Consider the following 22,228-nt stretch of genomic DNA (forward strand, 5'->3'; position numbering starts at 1 on the left):
CTCGCAACTCACTCAGGGATAGGGATCAGGTTGTTTCCTTCTCGTTTATGAGTTCTTCCTCTTCCTGCTGCCCTCCTCGTGATGGCCCTGCTTTTCCATCATCCCTTTCTAAACGACCTGACTTTCGCTTACAAGATTTCTTCTTCTGTACAGGGGCTACAGAAACCGGCAAGGGTTGGTCCTCTGGTTCAGCTGTAGTACCCGTCACGGGGGTTGGAGTAGCCGCAGTGCTCGTTGTAGAGGTTGGAGTCGCCGCAGTGCCCGTCGTTTTTTCATCAGATCCGGAGACCTTCTCTTCCCCTTGAGGGTTCTGAATAGTGTTGAACAGGGCTCGGTAGGCATGGGCCAGGCCCCAGCACGTTGCAGTAATCTGGGTCTCTCTGGAATTGCCAGGGTGACAGCATACTTCTTCCAAATATTTTACTAGTTTTTCGGGATTCTGCATTTGTTCAGGGGTGAAGCTTCAAAACGTTGGAGGTGTCCACTGTCCTAGGCACTTGCCCATACTACCCCACACACCCTGCCACTCCTAACTATCCAGCCTTGGGGCAGATCTCTGGGGGGTATTCTTAAACAGTTGTTTAGCCTTAAACAAGGCCTGAAACACATTCAGGAGACATAGCAATAGGAACATGCTGGTTTGAGCATCCCAAGGATATTCAAAATCCTCAAGAGCTATTGTAATCAGCCTGGAGGAGAAGGGGAAGGTGAAGGAAGCTGTCTCCCCGTAAATTGGCTCTTCAAGGATGTCCTGGTTTCGGCTGAGATAGGGTTAAATTTCTTCCTAGTGCTGTGTTTTGGATTTAGTATGAGGAGAATGTTGATAACACAGTGATGTTTTCAGTTGTTGCTAAGTGCCCTCCTAGTCCAAGGACAGCTCCCATGCCTACTGACTGATCTAGGTACACGAGATGGGAGGGAACATAATCAGGACAGCCAGTCCAGCTGGCTAATGAGGTATTCCATACCATGTGATGTCATGCTCAGTATATGAACGGTAGGCGTGATCCAGGAAGTACCGATCGCTACTTGGTTATCGGTCAGCGCGGGTGGTGAGCAATTGCATTGTGCATCACTCATTTTGTATATTTTATCATTATCATTATTATTTTCCCTTTTTTCCTGTTCTATTAAACTGTCTTTATCTCAACCCACGAGTTTTTCTCACTCTTACCCTTCCGATTCTCTCCCCGTCCCGCTGGGGGTGGGGGGAGTGAGTGAGCGGCTGTGTGGTATTTGGCTGCCTGCCAGGTTAAACCACGACAGTCCTTTTTTGGCGCCCAACGTGGGGCTCGAAGGGTTGAGATAATGACACATCTGACCCGAACGGGTTAAAACAAATTTGTTATAAGCATTCATTATATCAGTTTAGTACTCGCTTGTCACAATGTTGGTTTATTTGCTCTCAGAGTTGTTGGATCTGTTCTTGGAGTTTTGGTATGTAGCACCCTACTGGCTGTCTATACTGCTGATTATCAGTATTTATCTGGGGTTGGTCATCTCTGGGAAATGGATTAAGGTCATCGCTTTGCTATACTGTGTGACACTGGTTTATGTTATGATAAAATTATTGATCAGGAGCCTGTATTCAGCACTGCCGTCATTCCTGTTCTTCGGGAGCTATCTTTTGGAAACTATTAATAATTACAAATCCACAAACTTCTCCAATGTGAGTCCTTCCCACGGGCTGCAGTTCTTCACGAACTGCTCCAGCGTGGGACCCTTCCACAGGGTGCAGTCCTTCAGGAGCAGACTGCTCCAGCGTGGGTCCCCCACGGGGTCACAAGTCCTGCCCAGCAAACCTGCTCCAGCGTGGACTCCTCTCTCCATAGGGTCACAGGTCCTGCCAGGAGCCTGCTCCAGCGCGGGCTTCCCACGGGGTCACAGCCTCCTTCGGGCGTATCCACTTGCTCCGGCGTGGGGTCCTCCACGGGCTGCAGATGGATATCTGCTCCACTGTGGACCTCCATGGGTTGCAGGGGGACAGCCTGCATCACCATGGTCTTCACGGGCTGCAGGGGAATCTCTGTTCCGGTGCCTGGAGCACCTCCTCCCCCTCCTTCTTCACTGACCTTGCTATGTGCAGAGTTGTTTCTCTCACATATTCTCACTCCTCTCTTCTGGCTGCAGTTGCCCAGGTTTTTTTTTTCCCCCTTCTTAAATATGTTATCACAGAGGCGCTACCACCATCGCTGATTGGCTCAGCCTTGGCCAGCAGGAGGTCCATCTTGGAGCCGGCTGGCATTGGCTTTATCGGACTTAGGGGAACCTTCTAGTAGCTTCTCACAGAAGGCCCCCCTGTAGCCCCCCTGCTGCCAAAACCTTGCCATGCAAACCCAGTACATCCTCCCAGGTTACCTGTCCCTGCTTGCACCCTTTGTATGCTTCCTTTTTGTGTTTGAGTGTTGCCAGGAGCATCTTGTTCATTCATGGAAGCCTCCTGGCATTTGTGCCTGACTTCCTACTTGTTGGGATGGACTGCTCTTGAGCTTGGAGGAGGTGATCCTTGAATATTAACCAGCTTTCTTAGGCCCCTCTTCCCTCCAGGGCCTTATCCCATGGGACTCTTTCAAGCAGATCCCTGAACAGGCCAAAGTCTGCTCTCCTGAAGTCCAAGGTTGTGATCTTGCTTTTTGCTCTTCTCCCTCCCCTCAGGATCCCGAACTCCATCATCTCATGGTCACTGCAGCCAAGGCTGCTTTTGACCTTCATATCCCCAATGAGCCTCTCCTTGTTGGTGAGTATGAGGAAGTTGTAGACAGCAATGAGGTCACCCCTCAGTCTCCTCTTCTCTAAGTTGAACAAACCTACTATCCTCAGCCGCTCCTCATAAGTCATGCCCTCTAGTCCTTTCACCATCTTTGTTGCCCTCCTTTGGACACATTCTAATATTTTTATATCCTCCTTATATTGTGGAGCCCAAAACTGCACACAGTACTCAAGGTGAGGCCACACCAATGCTGAGCATAGTGGGACAATCACTTCTTTCAACACAGCAGCAGTACAACAAATCTGATATATGGGTTTGCAAAGTAACTTTCACTCTAGAATGATCATTTGATATGGAGTATGCTATTTGATTTGAATTTGCATTTAGTTGTGATTAATGTGCATATACTCAAACACTTGAGGCAAAGTCTAAGTGGTTTTAGGGTTTAATTATTGATATAAATTAACAGTAGCTTTTTTGTTACCATGCATATGCAGTCTTATTTATTGTAAATCCTGTCACTGTAATAAGAGGGATGTTAATAAGTTATAAGGGGAATCTAGGTATGGAATTTATACTTTGCTTTTTATTTTTTGTTACTGTGAGCTGATCATTGTTACATGATGTGAAGGAGGGTAGTGCCACATATGACAGGCTGAGAAAATGATTGGAGTGTGTTGTAGAAATACTTATTTCTTCAAAGAATTCTTGAACTAAAAATTAAGTGATGCTTCGTGCCAGAATGACTATAATTGTTGAGGGCCTGATTCTGACAGCTTTATCCATGCTGGAGCCTAGCTTCTTGCCTGATGGTCCCATTAGCCCCAGGGGGGTTATGGGTAGAGTGAGGGTCCAACTGAGTGATAAAGTATGTCCTAGGCTTGTTTAGACTTGAGAATGTCATCTCTCACACTGCCGACTGGTTACAGATCAGTCTTCCATTATGTGACCTAAGGAGAGAGAGATGTACATGTATAGTTTCTATTCCCACTGTTGCAGAACCAAACTTTGACAGTAATTCAGATCACCAGTGCCAAGGTGACTAGAACTGAAGAAAATGTAACAAATTAGACCAGGTCTGTAGCTTGGACCTAGCAGAGCAATAAAGTTAATAAATTGTAAGGGATTGGCGTGTTCTTGTCCTCCTCATCTGGATGTGGTCTTGATTCAGCTAATGGGCTGAATTAGTTGAACCCCCTCCCACATGCATTTTCTAGAGAGACTATAGGGGACATTATATAAAGTATATGTACTCTAGCTGAATGCTTTTTTGTAAGTGGGAAGATAATTTTACATTCTTATGTAATTTTCTCTGGCAAGGCAAATTGATTATGGCTCCCTCTAGAGCCTGTCTCCTTTGCAGTCTCTCTCTGCCTTTTTTCTTTTTTTTTTTAATCCATGTTTTGATATGGAGCACACCTGCTCAGCTCATGTGGGTTTAGAAACAGATGTTGTATATGAATTATCCCCTGCATCACACCATGTTATGCAGGTACTGGACCACTAGGGCAAATTGTTTGTAGATGGTCCTTTCTGCTACACACTGTTGCACTCAGGACTGCACCTCTTTATGTGAATTTAATATTTTTTTACTTTATATAAGGCTGAAAGAAGTACTCATGCTCACTTACTCTTTCCCTCTTCCCTTTTTTTAACTGAAGAGAAACATCCCCCTTCTGCCTTTGCCAAATTATTTAGAAGAGTGTAAATTGAAGCCATTTATCTTGAAATGTGCTATTGGAGCAGACTGTTTATACAAGTGAAAGAAATTGTAACATAAGGGTATTCAGTCTGGTCTGCAAGGAAAAGTTTTTTTGGGTTTTTTTACATATGGAATATTGGTTCTAATATAGAAAAAACATGTTGTTTAAGAGGCTCCAATTTGCACATCAGTGTTTTAGTGCAGTAGGGACAATGGCATTTTTTTAATGGGGAATATGGTTTTTGTTACACTGTTACTAAATTAAATTTGATATTAGATTTTGAGCTATGCTGTAATCAATTTGAGGTAGAATATTCCATGCACATGGTAAAGATTTTCTGACCAGAGAGTGCTCATCATGTGAATCCAGGATAAGCTGTTATTAGCTAATACAAAGCTGTTAATATTTATCTATCAGTTGGTGGACGAGTGAGTCGGGAATTAAATTACACACGGGAGAAGATTGGAGAAGAGGCCATGTTTAACCCCCAGCTCATGATTCAGACTCCACAGGAAGATGGTGCTAATGTACTAACAATAGAAGCACTCAGACAGCACCTTGACTCTGCACTTCTGGCCAGCAGAGTAGATGTTTATATGTACAACAGGTAAGGAAAAAAGCAAAACTTTTCTTGATCATCTGTAACAGCTAGAAAGTGGACAGATGTTTCCTCGCATATATTTTTAATGGATAGCACTTCAGAACCTTTCCCTTAGAACGGTGTTTTGATTTGAATGTCACTAATTACTGATGCTTGAAATTGTGGCATGATAGCAGTGACCAGTTGACTTTTTAACAAATAAAATGGTGTAAGAGGTGTTGGATGAGATTCTAAAAATGTACCCTTATGAGCAGTGCTACAGTGTCCAGCATTTTTCTTGATAAAGGAGTGATAACTGTGCTCTTAAAAATAGGACTTTATTGATGGGATTCCTAACAATGAAAAGCCTTCCAGTAATTTGGGTTTAAAGGGGAAATACAAATGGAAGAGAAATGGCAGTGGGTGGAATTACTGGGCTATTTAATAACATAGATGCAGTCATCGTAGAGTTGGCCTTCAGAGTGTCTGTGTGTACATACTGAGGGTTGGGAGTTGTCCGAAAAGCAGGAGTTAAGAGTTGTCCAACAATAAAAATACTAAAAGTGCACTTTAACAAGGCACCAGCTTTGGGCTAGTGAGATCTCTCCATGTCAAGTGATTCCTCCAGGGTTACTACTTACATGATGATGTGCCTAGGGATGCTGTCTGCAAGGCATGAAGCCCACTGTCTTTCAGCACATCTTTTCAGCACATCTAACTGATGCCTAAATGAACTAATACCTAGACTCCAATTGTCTTTTACCCAGCTCTTGCCTTGTCTAAGGTGCTATAAGTGACTTCAGTGGAAGTTGTAATACAGCTGAACAAGGAAAACAGAAATTCTAATGGTTTCTTTTCTCCTACATGCATGAGTCAGAGCTAGTCTGAGCCTGAAGCTGACTTCTCTTGTGTCACTGAGTGATGTCTTAAGTCACAAGTGGTCTCATTTATATAAAGCCACATTTCTGTCCCTTTTAGTTGTGTCAACTAGCCTATTAATCCAAAAGTAGCTCCATTATTTTTAATTACTTTTACAGAGACTGTTTAGCATAAAAGAAATAAATATTTCTAGTTATAACTACAAAAAGAAAGGCCTTTTCTTTTTTGTGAGGTTGTGGTATACCTACATTGAATAAAATTTGTCTTTCTCAGCGATTCACTACTTGAGGCCACCATGCCTACGTGAGTTGCAATTTTAATGTATGTTACATTTTAAAAATAACTTTTCAGTAATTGTAAAAGAAAAAAATACTTGTTCTTTATATTTATTACAGACGATGGAAACTGGAACACTTATGTTATAAATCAGGAGAACTCATCACAGAAGCAGGTTACATGGACCAGGTAGGCATAATGGGCATTTGGTTATAAACATTTTACATTCTCATGATTCAGCTTGTGTTGTTTAGATTATATTGTAGTCTAACTGTGTTTTTTTTCCCCTTTCTGACTTTGACAGATCATAGAATATCTTTATCCTTGTTTAATTATCACTCCTTTGGACTGCTTCTGGGAGGGAGCAAAGCTACAGTCAGGAACTGCCTATCTATTGTAAGCATGCTGTTTTTATAACTTTCCAGTCTGATTTTAATAGTAAAATGATGCATAATTTTGAGTTGCATCCCATTGCTTATTCAGATTCTGGTTTAACCAAAAAAAAAAAAAAAATTGTAGTGTCTTTGCAGAAAATGCACATGGATTTTTTTTTTAATTGAACAAAGATTTTTCTGTTTCTAAAAGATGATTTGTATGCATCAATTTAAGTCCTGTGTCAGTACTTTTCTCGTTCTGCTAGCATGCAAAAGGAAATATAAATTCTGAATTCAAGCTTTTTAAATTGTATGCTTTTTTGGAAATAAACTTTTTCCTTTTTTTTTTTTTTTGCCCCCACCCCCCCCGGCTGGGAATTAATTTTATTTCTAAGAAAATGTAGGTCTCTTGGGTAAAAACTCAAGTCTTCCTAAGGAATAAAACTCAAATCCTTTGCTTATGAGATCATTAAAGAAACCAAATATATCTTTTATGGGTGGTTTCTCACAATTTGCAAGTGTGATATTATATGCCCTGGATCATTCAAAGAGTTAATTGTTAATCTGTGCAGGCATTTTCTGTTAATTATGCAAGAGTTAGCATTTGAGTTATTGTTTCTGTCCTGGTTTGCATGTCTCTGCGAAAGCAATTTGCAATGGCTATCTCCTAACGTTTAGTGTACAGTTTTAGATGGGGAAATAAGGGGGGTTGCATTTTCTGGTTGGGAGATTTCAAATAAAGAATTAAGCCTGGTTAAGTAGATACAGTGTGGTTTGAATCACAGAACAAGGCAGCCAAAAGCCTTTGTAGTCTGTCAACATCACAAATTCAAAAGTGGGGGGTGGGAGACGTGACAGTGATAGCGATGACAGCCATGGTAGCAGGAAAGCTTGATGGTTGATAGTCAAGCAGCCAGGGCATTTGCAGGAGCACAGAATTGTTATAGATAAACGAAGATCAGCTATATTCATTGATTACATTTGCAAGATGATTATTAGACTAGCAAGAAGTACTGTTACTATGTGAAAGGATTTCTTTCCTCAGCCCCCTCCCTTCTTTCCCTCTTCCCCTCCCTCCAAATTCTTTGAAGCAGCAGTTGGCTGCTTTTTGTTATTTAGGTGCTTGATGGTTTGTTTTACTTGGTTTGTAAATGAAAGTATTTTTAACATGTGAATATTCCCTTTCATACAGTAAATTGGTATGTAAGTACTGACTATTTTTGTTAAAATCACCACAGGGCTACAAGAAAAGTATACATAAACAAATATAATTAAAACATGCATTTCATTTTATGAAACAACCTTACCAGAAAGGGTTATAGCTTGTAACAGAAAACAACTTCATCATCTGTGCAAATTCAAATTAAAAAATTATGTTTCAGTACTTATTTTGTCTTTTTTTGTCATTTTTCCCTGATTTCTTTTACAGAGGGAAACCTCCTTTGCAGTGGATCAACTTTGACCCCTTAGAATTCTTAGAAGAGTTAAAGAAAATAAACTACCAAGTGGAGAGCTGGGAAGAAATGCTGAATAAAGCAGAGGTTGGTCATGGTTATATGGATCGACCTTGTCTGAATCCTGCTGATCCTGATTGCCCAATCACAGCTCCCAACAAAAATTCCACCAAAGTAAGTTTGCTTATCTTTGTGTAGATCTTTTCAAGGGAGGCTCTGTATGTGTGGTGAGAGAAAAGGGTACCATTCCCTTCCAAGTAATATATATTTTATGTTCTTCAGTGATTTCATTATTCGGTTCCTATTATATAACATTAGCCCAGAGTCACTAACTTTCCCTCAGCCTGTGATGCAATATTAATCACACATATTTAGAGTGAGATTACAGTTCTCAGCTACTGGCTGGGTGTGGCAATGTGGTAACACACCATTTCAGCAGGCAACATGCCTCAGGCAGACGCAGATGCAACGTTTTGTTGACCCAACTTTATATATCCCTTTCTCAGTCACACTAGGCTTTGGAGAAGTTGCTGTCTGGTGAACAAGTATCGGGCTAGTTTGTCTACTCCATTTGTTGAACACATTTCTCTTTGTAGACTTCCTAGATGATCTTCAATATCTGTTATTTCAGTACACTAGGTGTTGATTTAGGATATGAGTTTGTCTGAAGTTGTGCAACTGATGAATTGCTTCTTTAAAACTTTTTTCTAGCCTCTTGATTTGGCTCTTGTTTTGAGTGGTGGATGCTATGGACTGTCAAGAAAATACATGCATTGGCAGGAGGAATTGATTATAGGTGGTACAGTCAAGAATAGTTCTGGTAAACTTGTCAGGTAAGCAAACAAATGTTTACAGAAAATTTTAAAATTTTTCTTGTTTGGGGTTTTTTTGCAGGAGGCCAGATCATGCAAAATCAACTGCCTTTCAGAATCTGTGAATGATGTGTATTATGAACCCTAGTCTAGGAGGACATCCCTGATGAGGATAGAATTTAAAAGAGTGATTAGACAGTTGTTTAAATTTAAGGAGGTGTCATTGCTGCCTGCTTCTAACCTAAGAATGATAGCGTACATTGCTCAGAAATAATTTTTTTCCTGACAACTTTGTTGTTTAGAGTATATGTATAAAGCATTGAACAGTATTTAAAACACTGAACAACTTCGATTGTGTTTTTGAAATACGATCAAAGGAAAAAAGGGGGGAAAATAACTTTGGTAATGTGCCCACTCATTTGACTTTTCTCAGAATTCCAAAATCTCCACTGAACTGTTTGTTTAGGGTCAATACAGAGAAAAGTATATTCTTTATGTCACTGTATCTTGAATACTTTTTTGACTGATGAAATAAAACCCTTTGTTTCAGACTTCTTGAAGAAGTCATGGAACACTGGACTTCGGGGGGGAAACCCCTTGAAATAGAACTCTGTTTAAAAAATAGGACATATAAAAACATTATTTAGATGTATACACTGAATCCAAATTTATATTAAACTAAAAGAAGTATAATTCTTGCATATTTAATACAGATAATTTTTACTAGAACTTTTGATATGGATTTTGATGTTTTTTACATTGACACTAAATATTGAAGTTTAATTTCTTACTAATTTTGATTTATTCTGAAAAAGTGCACAGAAGTGTCTTCTAACAAATAGCCAAAGACTTTATTCTTGGTGAAAAATAAAATAGTTCCTTAAGCTTCTAAAATTGTTGGATACAGTTACATACTGTGGAAATTTACGATGGATAATTATTGCCTTTTGTGTATTCTTTGCTGCTTGTCAGGTGTCAGGAGTTTAGTCTGGCATTTCTCTCCAAGGGATGAAAAAGACCGAGGTCTTCAAATGACAAATTGCCAACAGCATTTGCAAGATCTCATAGGAATAACTGTTCCTGTGTCCTCCTCATAGCAATCTGTCAGTCATGATCTTTATAACTGATTTGTAGGGTTACATTCTTTGCTCCTGAAACTGATCCTATTGAAAATAATGGCAAAACTCTCACTAACTTCAGTGAAAACAGACTTAGCCTCAATACTGTATAGACCAGTACAGCTGCACCAGATACATAGTAGAATAATTATACTCTGTTCAATTTTAATGTCAACATGTGGCCTATAAAATCAAGAACTCGTGCAAGCTCCTATTAGGCTCTCATTTGAGCCTTTATGCAGTGAAAAATCATTTCCTGAAAATGCTTATTTTATGCCTCTTTCTCCTCTCTCTTCTCTCCCTGTTACAGTGCCCAGGCTTTGCAAACCATGTTTCAGTTAATGACTCCTAAGCAAATGTATGAGCACTTCAAGGGGTATGAATATGTTTCACATATCAACTGGAGTGAGGATAAGGCAGCAGCAATTCTGGAAGCCTGGCAGCGGATGTATGTTGAGGTAAAAATGAAAATAACCTAGATATCTTGCTATAAAGTTTTACTAAGATCCACTGCCTGTAGTCATGGCTTTTTATAGTATTTTCTCAAGGAAGATGCTTGAACTAGAATTGAGTGTTGTCTCCTGGTTTTAAAGTTATCCTTGCACTGTAACAGACTATTTTAAAAGGCTGATTTCTTCTTTTTTTTAATTAAGAAGCTGCTTGCTTATTCACATATGAGAAGCCATGAAGGTTTTACTGTTTGCTGGACCTTGGATTAAAGGCAAAACTCATGCAACAGCAAATCAATGGCAGAGTTACGGAAAGAAGAAACCTCCTTTACATTTCAGGAGTTAAGTTAAATGTTTTGAATGAGCTGTGAATGCAGTGGCCTTTCCTGAAGGATGCAAATTCTTGTTTGATAATCAGTAGCTTGCAGGAAATAATTACTAAAAATATTTATTTCATGTAGCATCAGTGAAATCTCTTGTATAGGGTGTGTGCTTTAACAGGAACATTAAGGCAAAAGTAGTTGATTTCAGATATGTGCTGTAGAAGATGATAATGGGCTTTTTTTTCAGCCACACTAAGTTTTATTTTTCTTTCCATAGGTTGTTCATCAAAGTGTTGCACAAAACTCTACTCAGAAGGTGCTTTCCTTTACTACAACTACCCTGGATGACATTCTAAAGTCATTTTCTGATGTCAGTGTTATCAGAGTAGCTAGTGGCTACTTACTAATGGTAAGAAAATAAATTCTATTTATTTAATTGACTCCAGTAGTATAGCAGGGCTCAAATGGCTGCCTTGTTGTTACCAGTCAACAGTCCAGAACATTTTCAGAATACTTAAAATAAAAATTGCAGTTTGTAAACATTTGCCTCAGGGTTGTCACCTATTCCTCTATGTAACATCTCTGATGTGTCTGTTCTGTTTAAAAACGCTTGTAAGCTGTGTATGTTGTTGGGGGGAGATAGCCAATAGAGAAGGATCCATTCTAAACCAATCCCTGCTCTGCTTTCAGCTTGCCTATGCCTGTTTAACAATGCTGCGGTGGGACTGTGCCAAGTCTCAGGGTGCTGTGGGGCTGGCAGGAGTCGTCTTGGTTGCTCTCTCAGTGGCTGCAGGATTGGGTCTGTGCTCATTGATTGGAATTTCCTTTAATGCTGCCACAACTCAGGTATTAAGGAGCCACAAGTCTGCTGCTAAATTACAAGAACTTTGTTAGTAAATGAACACATCTGAATCAATCTTTGAGGAAAAACAAAAGCTGAGAAAATATTTTGATTTTTAGATTTTTACTTGTGTCTTTCTCCTATCTAGTAGCTTGTGCTGTGAGAAATTAAGAGAATGTGCTGCCAAATGATTTTAAAGAAAAAGGCAGATATCCTGCAGTTTGTTTAATTAGGTAGATTCTAGGATATTTGGTTTTCTGTGTCCCAATATGAGTGCAAGCATCCAGTTGTACATAAGAAGCTGCAAGTTTTGTCCTTACATCTGAATATATCAGGATGTTCAACTCCTGAAAATATTTTGGAAATAACTTGAAATATTATCTGATATTCTTTGCCTACCAAAAACTTGAATTACTTTTAGTGAGGTTTTGTACCTGTAAATGGTATACTGCAAGTTCCTCAGCAGTCTTTCAGAATAAAAGTTAATAGCTGTATTGCATCCTATTGATTTTCATTTAAACCTTGGATTTGTGTTCAGTGTAGTGTAAAGGTTATTTTGATTAGCCATCTAATGACTAGCTGCATGGTAGATCATAAGAATAATATAAAAATGTTCTTGGTTTTTTGCTTGTTTTATTTCTCCCCCAAGGTTTTGCCTTTTCTTGCTCTTGGAGTTGGTGTAGATGATGTATTCCTTCTGGTACATGCATTTAGTGAAACAGGGCAGAATAAGAGAATTCCATTTGAGGTAATGACAAAATGGGGAGTTGGGGGAAAATAAAAGAATAAAATAAAAGAAAAAGCCTCATATAAGAAAATATATTATACCTAGAATTAGTAATGATTTTTTTAAAAAAAAAAAGCTTTTGTTCTAGAGATCTTTGTCCTAGGGCCTGGTTTTCTTTCCTTTTATTTATAATTAACCATGACATTCACATTATTCACATTATGAAATCTAAGATCCTCCTCACTTTTATAATCTTTTCCTTTTATTGACCTTTTTATTCTCAGTCCAAAGTTTCATATCCAAAGTACAAATCATTTAAAAGCAATATATATTTGCCAGTTTTGTTTTGTACAAGCAATGTCTTCCATGTGCTCTTTCCAGCTGGTTGGGCATGCAGGCACTACAAACTCATTGTGCTATAACCTCCATATGCTTCAAAATAACCTACTGCATTGGGAAAGGGTCCTGTGTTTGATTCTCTCTGGTTTTTTGTGTGGTTCCTGGGGTTTCTGTTTTTTTTCTTACATGCTTCTTCAAGACATTATGCATCTATACTGTTAATGCATGCTTATTTTGTCTGAAAAATGTTGAGAACACCAAGTGACTGCACTGATACAAAATACATCCTACTTAATAACTGATGTATTTGATATAATGTCAGTATCCATTTAGCTTTTGACTTTTGAAGCCAGTGTCAGCTTTGATAATGTTTGCTACCCTCAAAAAATGTAAGCACTTCATATGTCATCTGCTTTTCTCCTGGACAGTGTACTTAAGTATATTGTTTATTCTTACATACTCTCAAATGCACACTTGTATTCAGAATTTCCTTGTAGTAGTTTTCACTGTTACCATGTTATATATCTGTAGGATGACCCCTTCATTTGCAGGACATCACCTTATTCACTTGACTTGTACGATACGTCATTTGTTTTGCAGGACAGAACAGGTGAATGTTTGAAGCGAACAGGAGCAAGCGTAGCCCTTACATCTATCAGCAATGTTACTGCTTTCTTTGTGGCTGCCTTAATCCCTATTCCTGCTTTACGAGCATTTTCACTCCAAGTAAGTTTTTATGTTGTTTTGTTAGCTCTTGTAGATGGTGTCATCGTGGAAAGCAAATGATAATAACTGTTAGTGGTAGTATTAAAGTCCATGTTCAGTGCTTCTGCAGTTCACTGAACCAATATGTGATCACTGTTTACCATAGTTCTTGGTGATAACCAACTGCTCTCTCCCCTCGATTCTGCTCCTTCCGTTTCTCACGCCTTGAGTCTCTCACATCCTGTTGGCGGGTGAAAGAATATCCTGCCCCATCTCAACTAGGTTGAGTGCAAAAACCAAGAAGTATGCAACTAAGCAGAAACAAGTCTCCAGCAAGGTTTGAATCCTTAAGGCAGTCTAGACCAGTAGACTGTACTCTAGTTTACACCATCACATTCCTAAGTAAGAATTTAATCCTTTCATTGAGGTTTGTCCAATTTGCTGCTATTACAAACCGTAACCAAAGTGCAATGACAGCAGCGAGAATGCATTTGCCACATTAATTATTACTGCAGCAGTTTGTACTGACTTGTTCCCAATGTAATTTTAGCAAAATGTTGGAGAAAACTTCATCGAGAACTTTCTGTTCTGTTCTGTTTTGAGAGAAAATGTGAATTTTCTGTGCTGAAGCATGTATTGCTTTCTCTCCCTTTCTCTCTTTGTCTTCTCTTTTTTTTTTTTTGTGATAATATACCTTCAGGAAGATGAAATATTAAGGATGCTGAAGAAAGCTTCCTTTGAAAGCAAGGGTTCTTTGAAGAAAGCTCTGGGAAGTTCTCCTCTGACATGTTTTTAACACACAAGCGATTTATAGCATTGGCTGACCTTGGTGCAGAGCAGGCAAACTACTTTTTCAGTAGTCATTTTTCCTCTGTTATAGCCTGGCTCTCCAATCATTTTTCATTCTCCTTGAGCCCCTGACCTACCCAGAGGAAGCAAGGGCTGCATTTTTTCTTAATACCTGAGGCAATTATTGCTGTTTTCAGCATGCCTGCATTAAGCTATTAAATGATAAAGTGTTCATGATAGCAGCTACATGACCAACATTAGTAACTTGTTTACCATTTTCTTCTCAATAGGCAATTTGGTAGTGAATAACAGAGAAAATAAAGGAGAATAAAGGCATTGGTTTGCCGCAGAGTTGAGCAGATATCTGTGGCATCTTAAACTAGTTCTGAATAGTTAGCAGTATTTAGTTCTGCTGACTTGCCAAACCTAGACCTCTATTCTTACAGGGGATATGACAGTGAATTGTTTTATATCATGGCAAAGACCAGTTTGAGTGTGTGAAATATTTTTGAAGTGTAATACTGCTTTTGGAAGAAGTGATGTATGTAATCTAAAGCTCAGGGTACCCAGCCCACTGACCTGGAAGACAGGGATGGGGAGAAGAATGAAGCCCCCATAAGCCAAGGGGAAACGGTTAGTGACCTGCTACACCACTTAGATGCACACAAGTCTATGGGGCCAGATGGGATCCACCCGAGGGTGCTGAGGGAGCGGGCGGAAGTGCTCACCAAGCCACTTTCAATCATTTATCAGCAGTCCTGGCTAATTGGGGAGGTCCCAGTTGACTGGAGGTGAGCAAATGTGACGCCCATCTACAAGAAGAGCCAGAAGGAGGATCCGGGGAACTACAGGCCTGTCAGCCTGACCTTGGTGCGGGGGAAGGTTATGGAGCAGATCATCTTGACTGCCATCACATGGCACGTACAGGACAACCAGGTGATCAGGCCCAGTCAGCATGGGTTTTTGAAAGGCAGGTCCTGCTTGACCAACCTGATCTCCTTCTATGACAAGGTGACCCGCTTAGTGGATGAGGGAAAGGCTGTGGATGTTGTTTACCTGGACTTCAGTAAAGCCTATGACACTGTTTCTCCCACAGCATTCCCCTGGAGAAACTGGCTGCTTTTGGCTTGGACGGGCATACTCTTCGCTGGGTAAAAAACTGGCTGGATGGCTGGGCCCAAAGAGTTGTGGTGAATGGAGTTCAATCCAGTTGGCGGCCGGTCACAAGTGGTGTTCCCCAGGGCTCAGTATTGGGGCCAGTTCTGTTCAATATCTTTATCAACGATCTGGATGAGGGGATCGAGTGCTCCCTCAGTAAGTTTGCAGATGACACCAAGTTGGGCGGGAGTGTTGATCTGCTCGAGGGTAGGAAGGCTCTGCAGAGGAACCTGGACAGGCTGGATCGATGGGCCGAGGCCAATTGTATGAGATTCAACAAGGCTAAGTGCTGGGTCCTGCACTTGGGTCACAACAACCCCATGCAACGCTATAGGCTTGGGGAAGAGTGGCTGGAAAGCTGCCTGGCAGAAAATGACCTGGGGGTGTTGGTCGACAGCCAGATGAACATGAGCCAGCAGCGTGCCCAGGTGGCCAAGAAGGCCAATAACATCCTGGCTTGTATCAGAAATAGTATGGCCAGCAAGACTGGGGAAGTGATCATCCCTTTGTACTCGGCACTGGTGAGGCCGCACCTCGAATACTGTGTTTGGTTTTGGGCCCCTCACTACAAGAAAGATATTGAGGTGCTGGAGCGCGTCCAAAGAAGAGCAACGAAGCTGGTGAAGGGCCTGGAGAACAAGTCTTATGAGGAGCGGCTGAGGGAACTGGGGTTGTTTAGCCTGGAGAAAGGGAGGCTGAGGGGGGACCTTATCGCTCTCTATAACTACCTGGAAGGAGGTTGTAGTGAGGTGGATGTTGGTCTCTTCTCCCAAGTACCAAGTGATTGGACGAGAGGAAATGGCCTCAAGTTTTGCCAGGGGAGGTTTAGATTGGACATTAGGAAAAATTTCTTCACCGAAAGGATTGTCAAGCCTTGGAACAGGCTGCCCAGGGAAGCGGTTGAGTCACCATCCCTGGAGGTATCTAAAAGATGTAGACGTGGCGCTTAGGGACATGGTTTAGTGGTGGACTTGGTAGTGTTAAGTTAATGGTTGGACTCAATGATCTTAAGGGTCTTTTCCAATCTAAATAATTATATGATTCTATGATTCTATTCTATAATATGCGGCCCAAACTCAAACATCTAACATATCTTAAGGAGCAAAAAGGATACTGGAGATCTTCACTAGGAATCAGAAGAGAGGTCATGTTTTCTCATTTTCTGGCTTTGCGGTGACTGTGTTTTATAGAAGCTACTTCAGCCTAAATGCCACTCTCTTAATAAGAACCCAACAGAGATGGGTCATTTTATCCTAGTTACACTGCTGTGCTGCTTTCTTTGATCAAATTTGGTCAGCCTGTTCTCACTTTTCACATCAGAACATAGTAGGTTGCCTTTGGAATATCTGTGGAGACAACAGCTGTAATTGTTACTGTAATTTGAGTATAATTTAAATTTATCTTTTTTTAAAAGTCTGGTTTTTTGCCTGCTGCCATGTCTTATGACTTGCTGTAAACTGAATCAGCAGAAGTTCAGAAAAGGAAGCCCATGTTGTCAAATGCATGGTGCTTTCAAAAAGCAAAATGAAAGACAAAGTTTCCGATGAGATTTCAACATATCCATGTATGAACATGTTGATATTATTCAGAATGACATCATGATCAAAGTTATTTTTAAGGCAGTGATTAACATGGAATCTATGTGTAGGTACATTTGAGTGTCCAGAAATGAATGTTTGAGTGGCTCAATCTTTTCTCAGATGCATCTATAATCTGTCTTTCCTCACACATAGTAACCCCTTATATAAGAGATGGAAAAATGTGCAAAAAGGCCAACCAGAGACCCGTACTGAGGATTTATTGGTACTAGAGCAATCTGCGTATATAAGTTAGGAACCACTGAAATTACAGCCCTTATTGTTATAAAGGAACATCTATCACTTGCATTGTCTAGCTTCACCAGGTATAATCAAAACCAGGTGTCCTGGTTTCGGCTGGGATAGAGTTAAATTTCTTCCTAGTGCTGTGTTTTGGATTCAGTATGAGAAGAATGTTGATAACACACTGATTTTTTCAGTTGTTGCTAAGTACCCTGCTAGTCAAGGACATTCAGCTTAAAAAAAACAAAACAAGTGTTGGGAGGGAACATAATCAGGACAGCCAGCCCAGCTGGCCAATGGGGTATTCCATACCATGTGACGTCATGCTCAGTATATGAAGGGTAGGTGTGTTCCAGGAAGTAGCGATTGCTACTTGGTTATCGGTCAGCATGGGTGGTGAGCAATTGCATTGTGCATCACTCATTTTGTATATTCTATCATTATTGTTATTATTTTCCCTTTTCTGTTTTATTAAACTGTCTTTATCTCAACCCATGAGTTTTTCTCACTCTTACCCTTCCGATTCTCTCCCCGTCCCACTGTGGTGTTGGGGGAGTGAGCGAGTGGCTGCGTGGTATTTGGCTGCCTGCCGGGTTAAACCACGACACCAGGTAATGCATTTAATCATAGCATTCAGAATAAGATAACCATGGCAGATTTTGGTTGGTGGTCTGTGTATATGGATTTCTTTATTCAAAGTCTTCTTCCTCCATCCGTCTTATTCAGGCTTGTTTAAACAAGAATTCCTTGTCATCTTTGATAGCTCTCTAGCAAAACTTAGAAAGGAATGAAATACTGCCGTTTACTTTTCACAGATGCTGCCTTCTTATCTAGATAGTGAATTTTTAACAGATAGGCTTAAAAAAAGGATTGTTCTTGACCTTATTTTGCTCTTCATTTGCTTTCCTTAAGATATTGCAAGATAACTGTCAAAGTTTCCATAACTTTTGAGGACCAGTATCTGTAAAATAACCCAGCTGCTAGGGAGAATAAATGGTTTACTGACGAGCCTTGCATGTGGAAGACCAACTTTTATTTAGAAACTAATGTTTTGCATAGCAATGCTTTCTTTTTTAAACTTCTGTTCCATCAGCTAATGCAGTTCATTGATACCTGTGAGTTGTTCAGTTACTTTATGGAACTTAAACGCTGCAAGTTTGCTGCTGTCATAGGAATTTGCTAGGGTTAACTCAACAAAGTGGGTTAGCTCTTGCTAAGTTTAAAAATCACCATTTTCCATTTCTTTAATTGAGTTTTTTTTATTTTAATTAATTTCCTTATGGGGATAAGGACTGGTTTAGCTTTTTAGCTGTTTGCATTTTTTTATCATTTGCTGATCTTATTAGCCCCTTATTTAAGGGGCTTTAGGTTTTGAGATGCTGAATGTATCCCAAGTACTCAGTCACAAGAATCACCTGTAAGAGAGTGTTCAGGACTTTGAAGGAGTAGGTCCTGAGTTTTCAGATGTGTTGCATTTCTTAAAATCAGGGGGGTTACCCAAGTCTTTTAGCTTTCCCTACTGTTGGAGTGACCATGGGTCGGAGTGGGAGCGCGTTCCCGGAGTAATGATGAGTCCCAATGTGGGTATGGTCATTCTCCTTTATTTCAAGATATTGTGCTACTTTTATAAGCTAGCCACACTAACACGCGCACCTACGAATCCTCTATTGGTTTACAGTCAGCAAGCACACGAATCTTAACATACACAGATTGGTCAAAAGCAGGTGTCCACGCGAACGCTTCCTGTGCCTGCATTCCGTTACATAATCTACTGATATTTACATTCCTCAGCCTGTTTTTCCTACTCTACTATCACTTCAGAGACTCTAAAACTACAATTGCTCTTTAGCAGCCTTATACTATTGCTAACAAATCCTCAGTGCTTGGAATGTTCATAGGATGACCGTTATTTAATAAAAATCCCTCCACAAATTCCCCTTTTTGTTTTTGAACAATCCAAGCCTGATTTACTACTTTCGATACAGCCTTTTTTATACAACTAAAAGCAATACAAAAGCATACACACAATATTAAGATGATAATCAATATACGCAAGCCTTCTTTTATCAGAGCTATCAGCCATTGCGGCAACTCTCTAAAAAGATTCATGAGCCATTCATCTAAAATGCCATGATTTTCTGGTATCATGCTTACATGGTTTTTTAACCATTGTAATTGTTTATGTGTAGACTCACCATGATCGGATAGGTTCATGCAACACATAAACTCTTCTACCCAGAAACCAGGCACACCAAACAGGTTCTGAAAGGCTCAGTTGCCGTAGCAAGAGACAAAACAAAACGCAGATTGATCTGTTTTGTTTGCCCAGGTAACCTCTTCTTGTGAGAGTGCAGGCTTCACCGCTCGGCTAGGCACCCATATTGGTCCCTTATCTGTGGAAACACACATGTATCCCCTCCCATTAAATATTACCGAAACTGGGCCCAGCCACATGCCAGTGATTGGGTCTCGATACATTACTTTTAATTTCGGAAGCGTTGTATGAGAGTTAAACTTAAGGTTTTGGTGATGGATTATAATCGATGGCTCTTCTCTGTCTCCCATCATACGCATGCAGCTTGTCTAGAACGTTTTCCCGCATCTGTGTATACCGTCAACCCCTCGAGTATCGGGCTAACAATCACTTTAGGTTTTTCTAGCCACTGATTTCGTTTTAGAATCTGCCACAATTTCCCTTGAGGTTGCTGAGAATGCACCTTTCCGCTAAATCCTAACAGAGATTCTTGAATGGCCAGCATGTGACGTATCCACCATTCTAAATCTACAGCGTTAACAGGAATACTGATGTCTGCTGGTTCCTATCCTGTCAGCTCTATAATTCGCGTTCTCCCTTTTCAGATTAATTCCCCTACGGCTTCAGGACGAGTTTGTATACTGAAACGTGGTTGTACCTGTAAGAAAACCCATTCCAAAATTTGAAAAAGGGAGGAATTTGGCAAGTTATCATTACTCTTGTTGACAATGGCAATCACAGAGTTCATTCCCTGTTGTCCCTTCATCTCCCCCTTCTTGTTTTGCCATTGACATATAACGGCAAAAGGTGATTCTTCGGTGTTACAGATAAGCAAAGAAAGTGGCAGTTCAAGAATTCTTCTTGCGGTCCAGGCTATAGTAAGTTTGTTTATAATGTGCTGTAAGGCTACATGATGTTTGTCCGTCATATGAATTTCAGCTGCAGGCTGAGTGCCTCGCAGTAATTCAGTTAGTGGTTTAATGTCTGCATTGGTAATGCCAGCGCAATTGCGAACCCATTGGATGTCGCCTAAGACCGTTTGCACATCAGCCAATGTTTTAAGAGGAGTTTTTAGTGCTATTTTTTGAGGACGAATTTTTGCCTGTTCAATGATCCACCCTAGGTATTTCCAAGGTGGAGACCTTTGGATCTTTTCTGGTGCAATTACAAGTCCCTTGTCTGCTAGCATGGTTGTTAATTGTTGTATATGATGCACCTCAAAAGGAACTTGTTGACAACACAAAATATCATCCATATAATGATAGATGATAGTGTCAGGCCATTTTTCTCTTATCGGTTGCAGTGCCCAGGCGACATATAATTGACACAATGTAGGAGAGTTTTTCATCCCTTGTGGAAGTACCACCCACTCATACCGCTCTGCTGGTGCTGCTTTATTTATCGAGGATATGGAAAAGGCAAATCTCTGAGTGTCCTGAGGGTGCAGTGGGATTGTGAAAAAGCAGTCCTTTAAATCAACTATAAGTATGTGCCAATTTTTGGGTAACATATTAGGTGATGGCATTCCAGGTTGTAAGGCTCCCATAGGCAACATTTGGTCATTTATTTTCCTCAAATCATGTAGTAAACGCCACTTCCCACTTTTCTTAGGGATAACAAAAATAGGAGTATTCCATGGACTGACAGATGGTTTGATATGTCCCTCTATAAGTTGTTCGAATACCAGTTGTTTAATTATTTGCAATCGCTCTTTAGTCATGGGCCACTGGTCAACCCAAACAGGGTCATTGGAAATCCATGTTAACGGTGGGTTGGGCGATTGCTCCTCAGTGCCCATGACTAAAAATGCTTTGTAGTCAGCATTGCCCCGATCTGACTGAGAACATCACATCCAATTAATGCTTCCAAATTTCCAGGGAGTGACAAAACATAGACCTTCAGTGTTGCCCTCTGGCCTTCTGGGAAACTCACTTGAACCGGTTTACTACTTATATATGAGGCCGAGTTCCCTCCCACTCCTGCAATTAATGCCTTTGGGGTTTCTATTTCCCACTGCAACGGCCAATTTGCTCGATTTATAATAGTTATGTCAGCCCCAGTGTCTAACATTGCATTGATTCTTATTGAAATGTTATCCTGAGTCAAAGTCACAGTTTCGAGTGGGCGATGGTCTAATTTTGTAGTGAAACATACAGCAGGTCCAGTAGAACCAAATCCTTTACACCCACGTTCTTCCCAATCTTGGTTTGATCGATTTAAAGGATTTTTAAAAGCTAATATCTGGGCTATCCGACTGCCTTTTGGGACGAAGAGAGGAGGACTTATTGTATAGGCCATAATATGAATTTGACCAGTATAGTCTGCATCAATGACTCCAGGAATTACAATCAATCCTTTTATTCCTGCAGAAGATCGACCTAAAAGGATTCCACCTATCCTATTACTATCAGCTACTAAAGGCCCTACTGCATTGCTAGGGATTTTGCACACTTCTGTATTGGTTAAAGTGAAATCTATTGTTGTTTCCAGGTCGACCCCCAAACTTCCTTTGGTGGCAGCCGAGTGTTTTTGTAAAAACCCTGATTGCTGCTGTTGTTCTGAGGGGGCATTTGTTTCTGCACGCGGCCTCTCCCCGCGCTCGATTTGAAGTTTCCCGAACAGGCCTTAGTAGCATGGGTATTTTTTTTGACACTTATCACACCATACGGGAGCACGACAATTTCGCTTGCTATGCCCCTGTTCCCCGCAACGATAGCAGATGCCTTTAAAGGGCTGAACTATTCCTGGAGAGTGTTTTCGCCTAACAACAGCTGCCAATGGTTGTACTACTTCTTTGACAGCACTTTGCAGCACAGCTGCCATCGACTCATTTTGTTGTTGAACTCCTGCTCTTTCCACCCGAGAAAGCATTTCTTCCACTCCTGCCCCTTTGGGCAGACTGGCTAGAATGGCCCTG

The 22,228-nt window shown here is 40.6% G+C and overlaps 1 protein-coding gene across 1 annotated transcript in view; it reads left to right on the forward strand.

Annotated features, from left to right (window-relative positions):
• LOC142074879 (protein patched homolog 1-like) overlaps positions 1–22,228 on the forward strand; it is a 101,157-nt gene that overhangs the window by 28,559 nt on the left and 50,370 nt on the right. Inside the window, exons 3-12 of the mRNA XM_075135813.1 lie at positions 4,831–5,020; positions 6,268–6,337; positions 6,453–6,544; positions 7,952–8,150; positions 8,688–8,809; positions 10,217–10,364; positions 10,956–11,087; positions 11,369–11,524; positions 12,169–12,267; positions 13,186–13,311. Coding sequence (XP_074991914.1) covers positions 4,831–5,020; positions 6,268–6,337; positions 6,453–6,544; positions 7,952–8,150; positions 8,688–8,809; positions 10,217–10,364; positions 10,956–11,087; positions 11,369–11,524; positions 12,169–12,267; positions 13,186–13,311 — 1,334 coding nt within the window. The remainder of the gene's footprint in view (positions 1–4,830; positions 5,021–6,267; positions 6,338–6,452; positions 6,545–7,951; positions 8,151–8,687; positions 8,810–10,216; positions 10,365–10,955; positions 11,088–11,368; positions 11,525–12,168; positions 12,268–13,185; positions 13,312–22,228) is intronic.

The sequence above is a fragment of the Calonectris borealis genome, chromosome W (genome assembly GCF_964195595.1).
Source record: "Calonectris borealis chromosome W, bCalBor7.hap1.2, whole genome shotgun sequence".
NCBI lineage: Eukaryota > Metazoa > Chordata > Aves > Procellariiformes > Procellariidae > Calonectris > Calonectris borealis.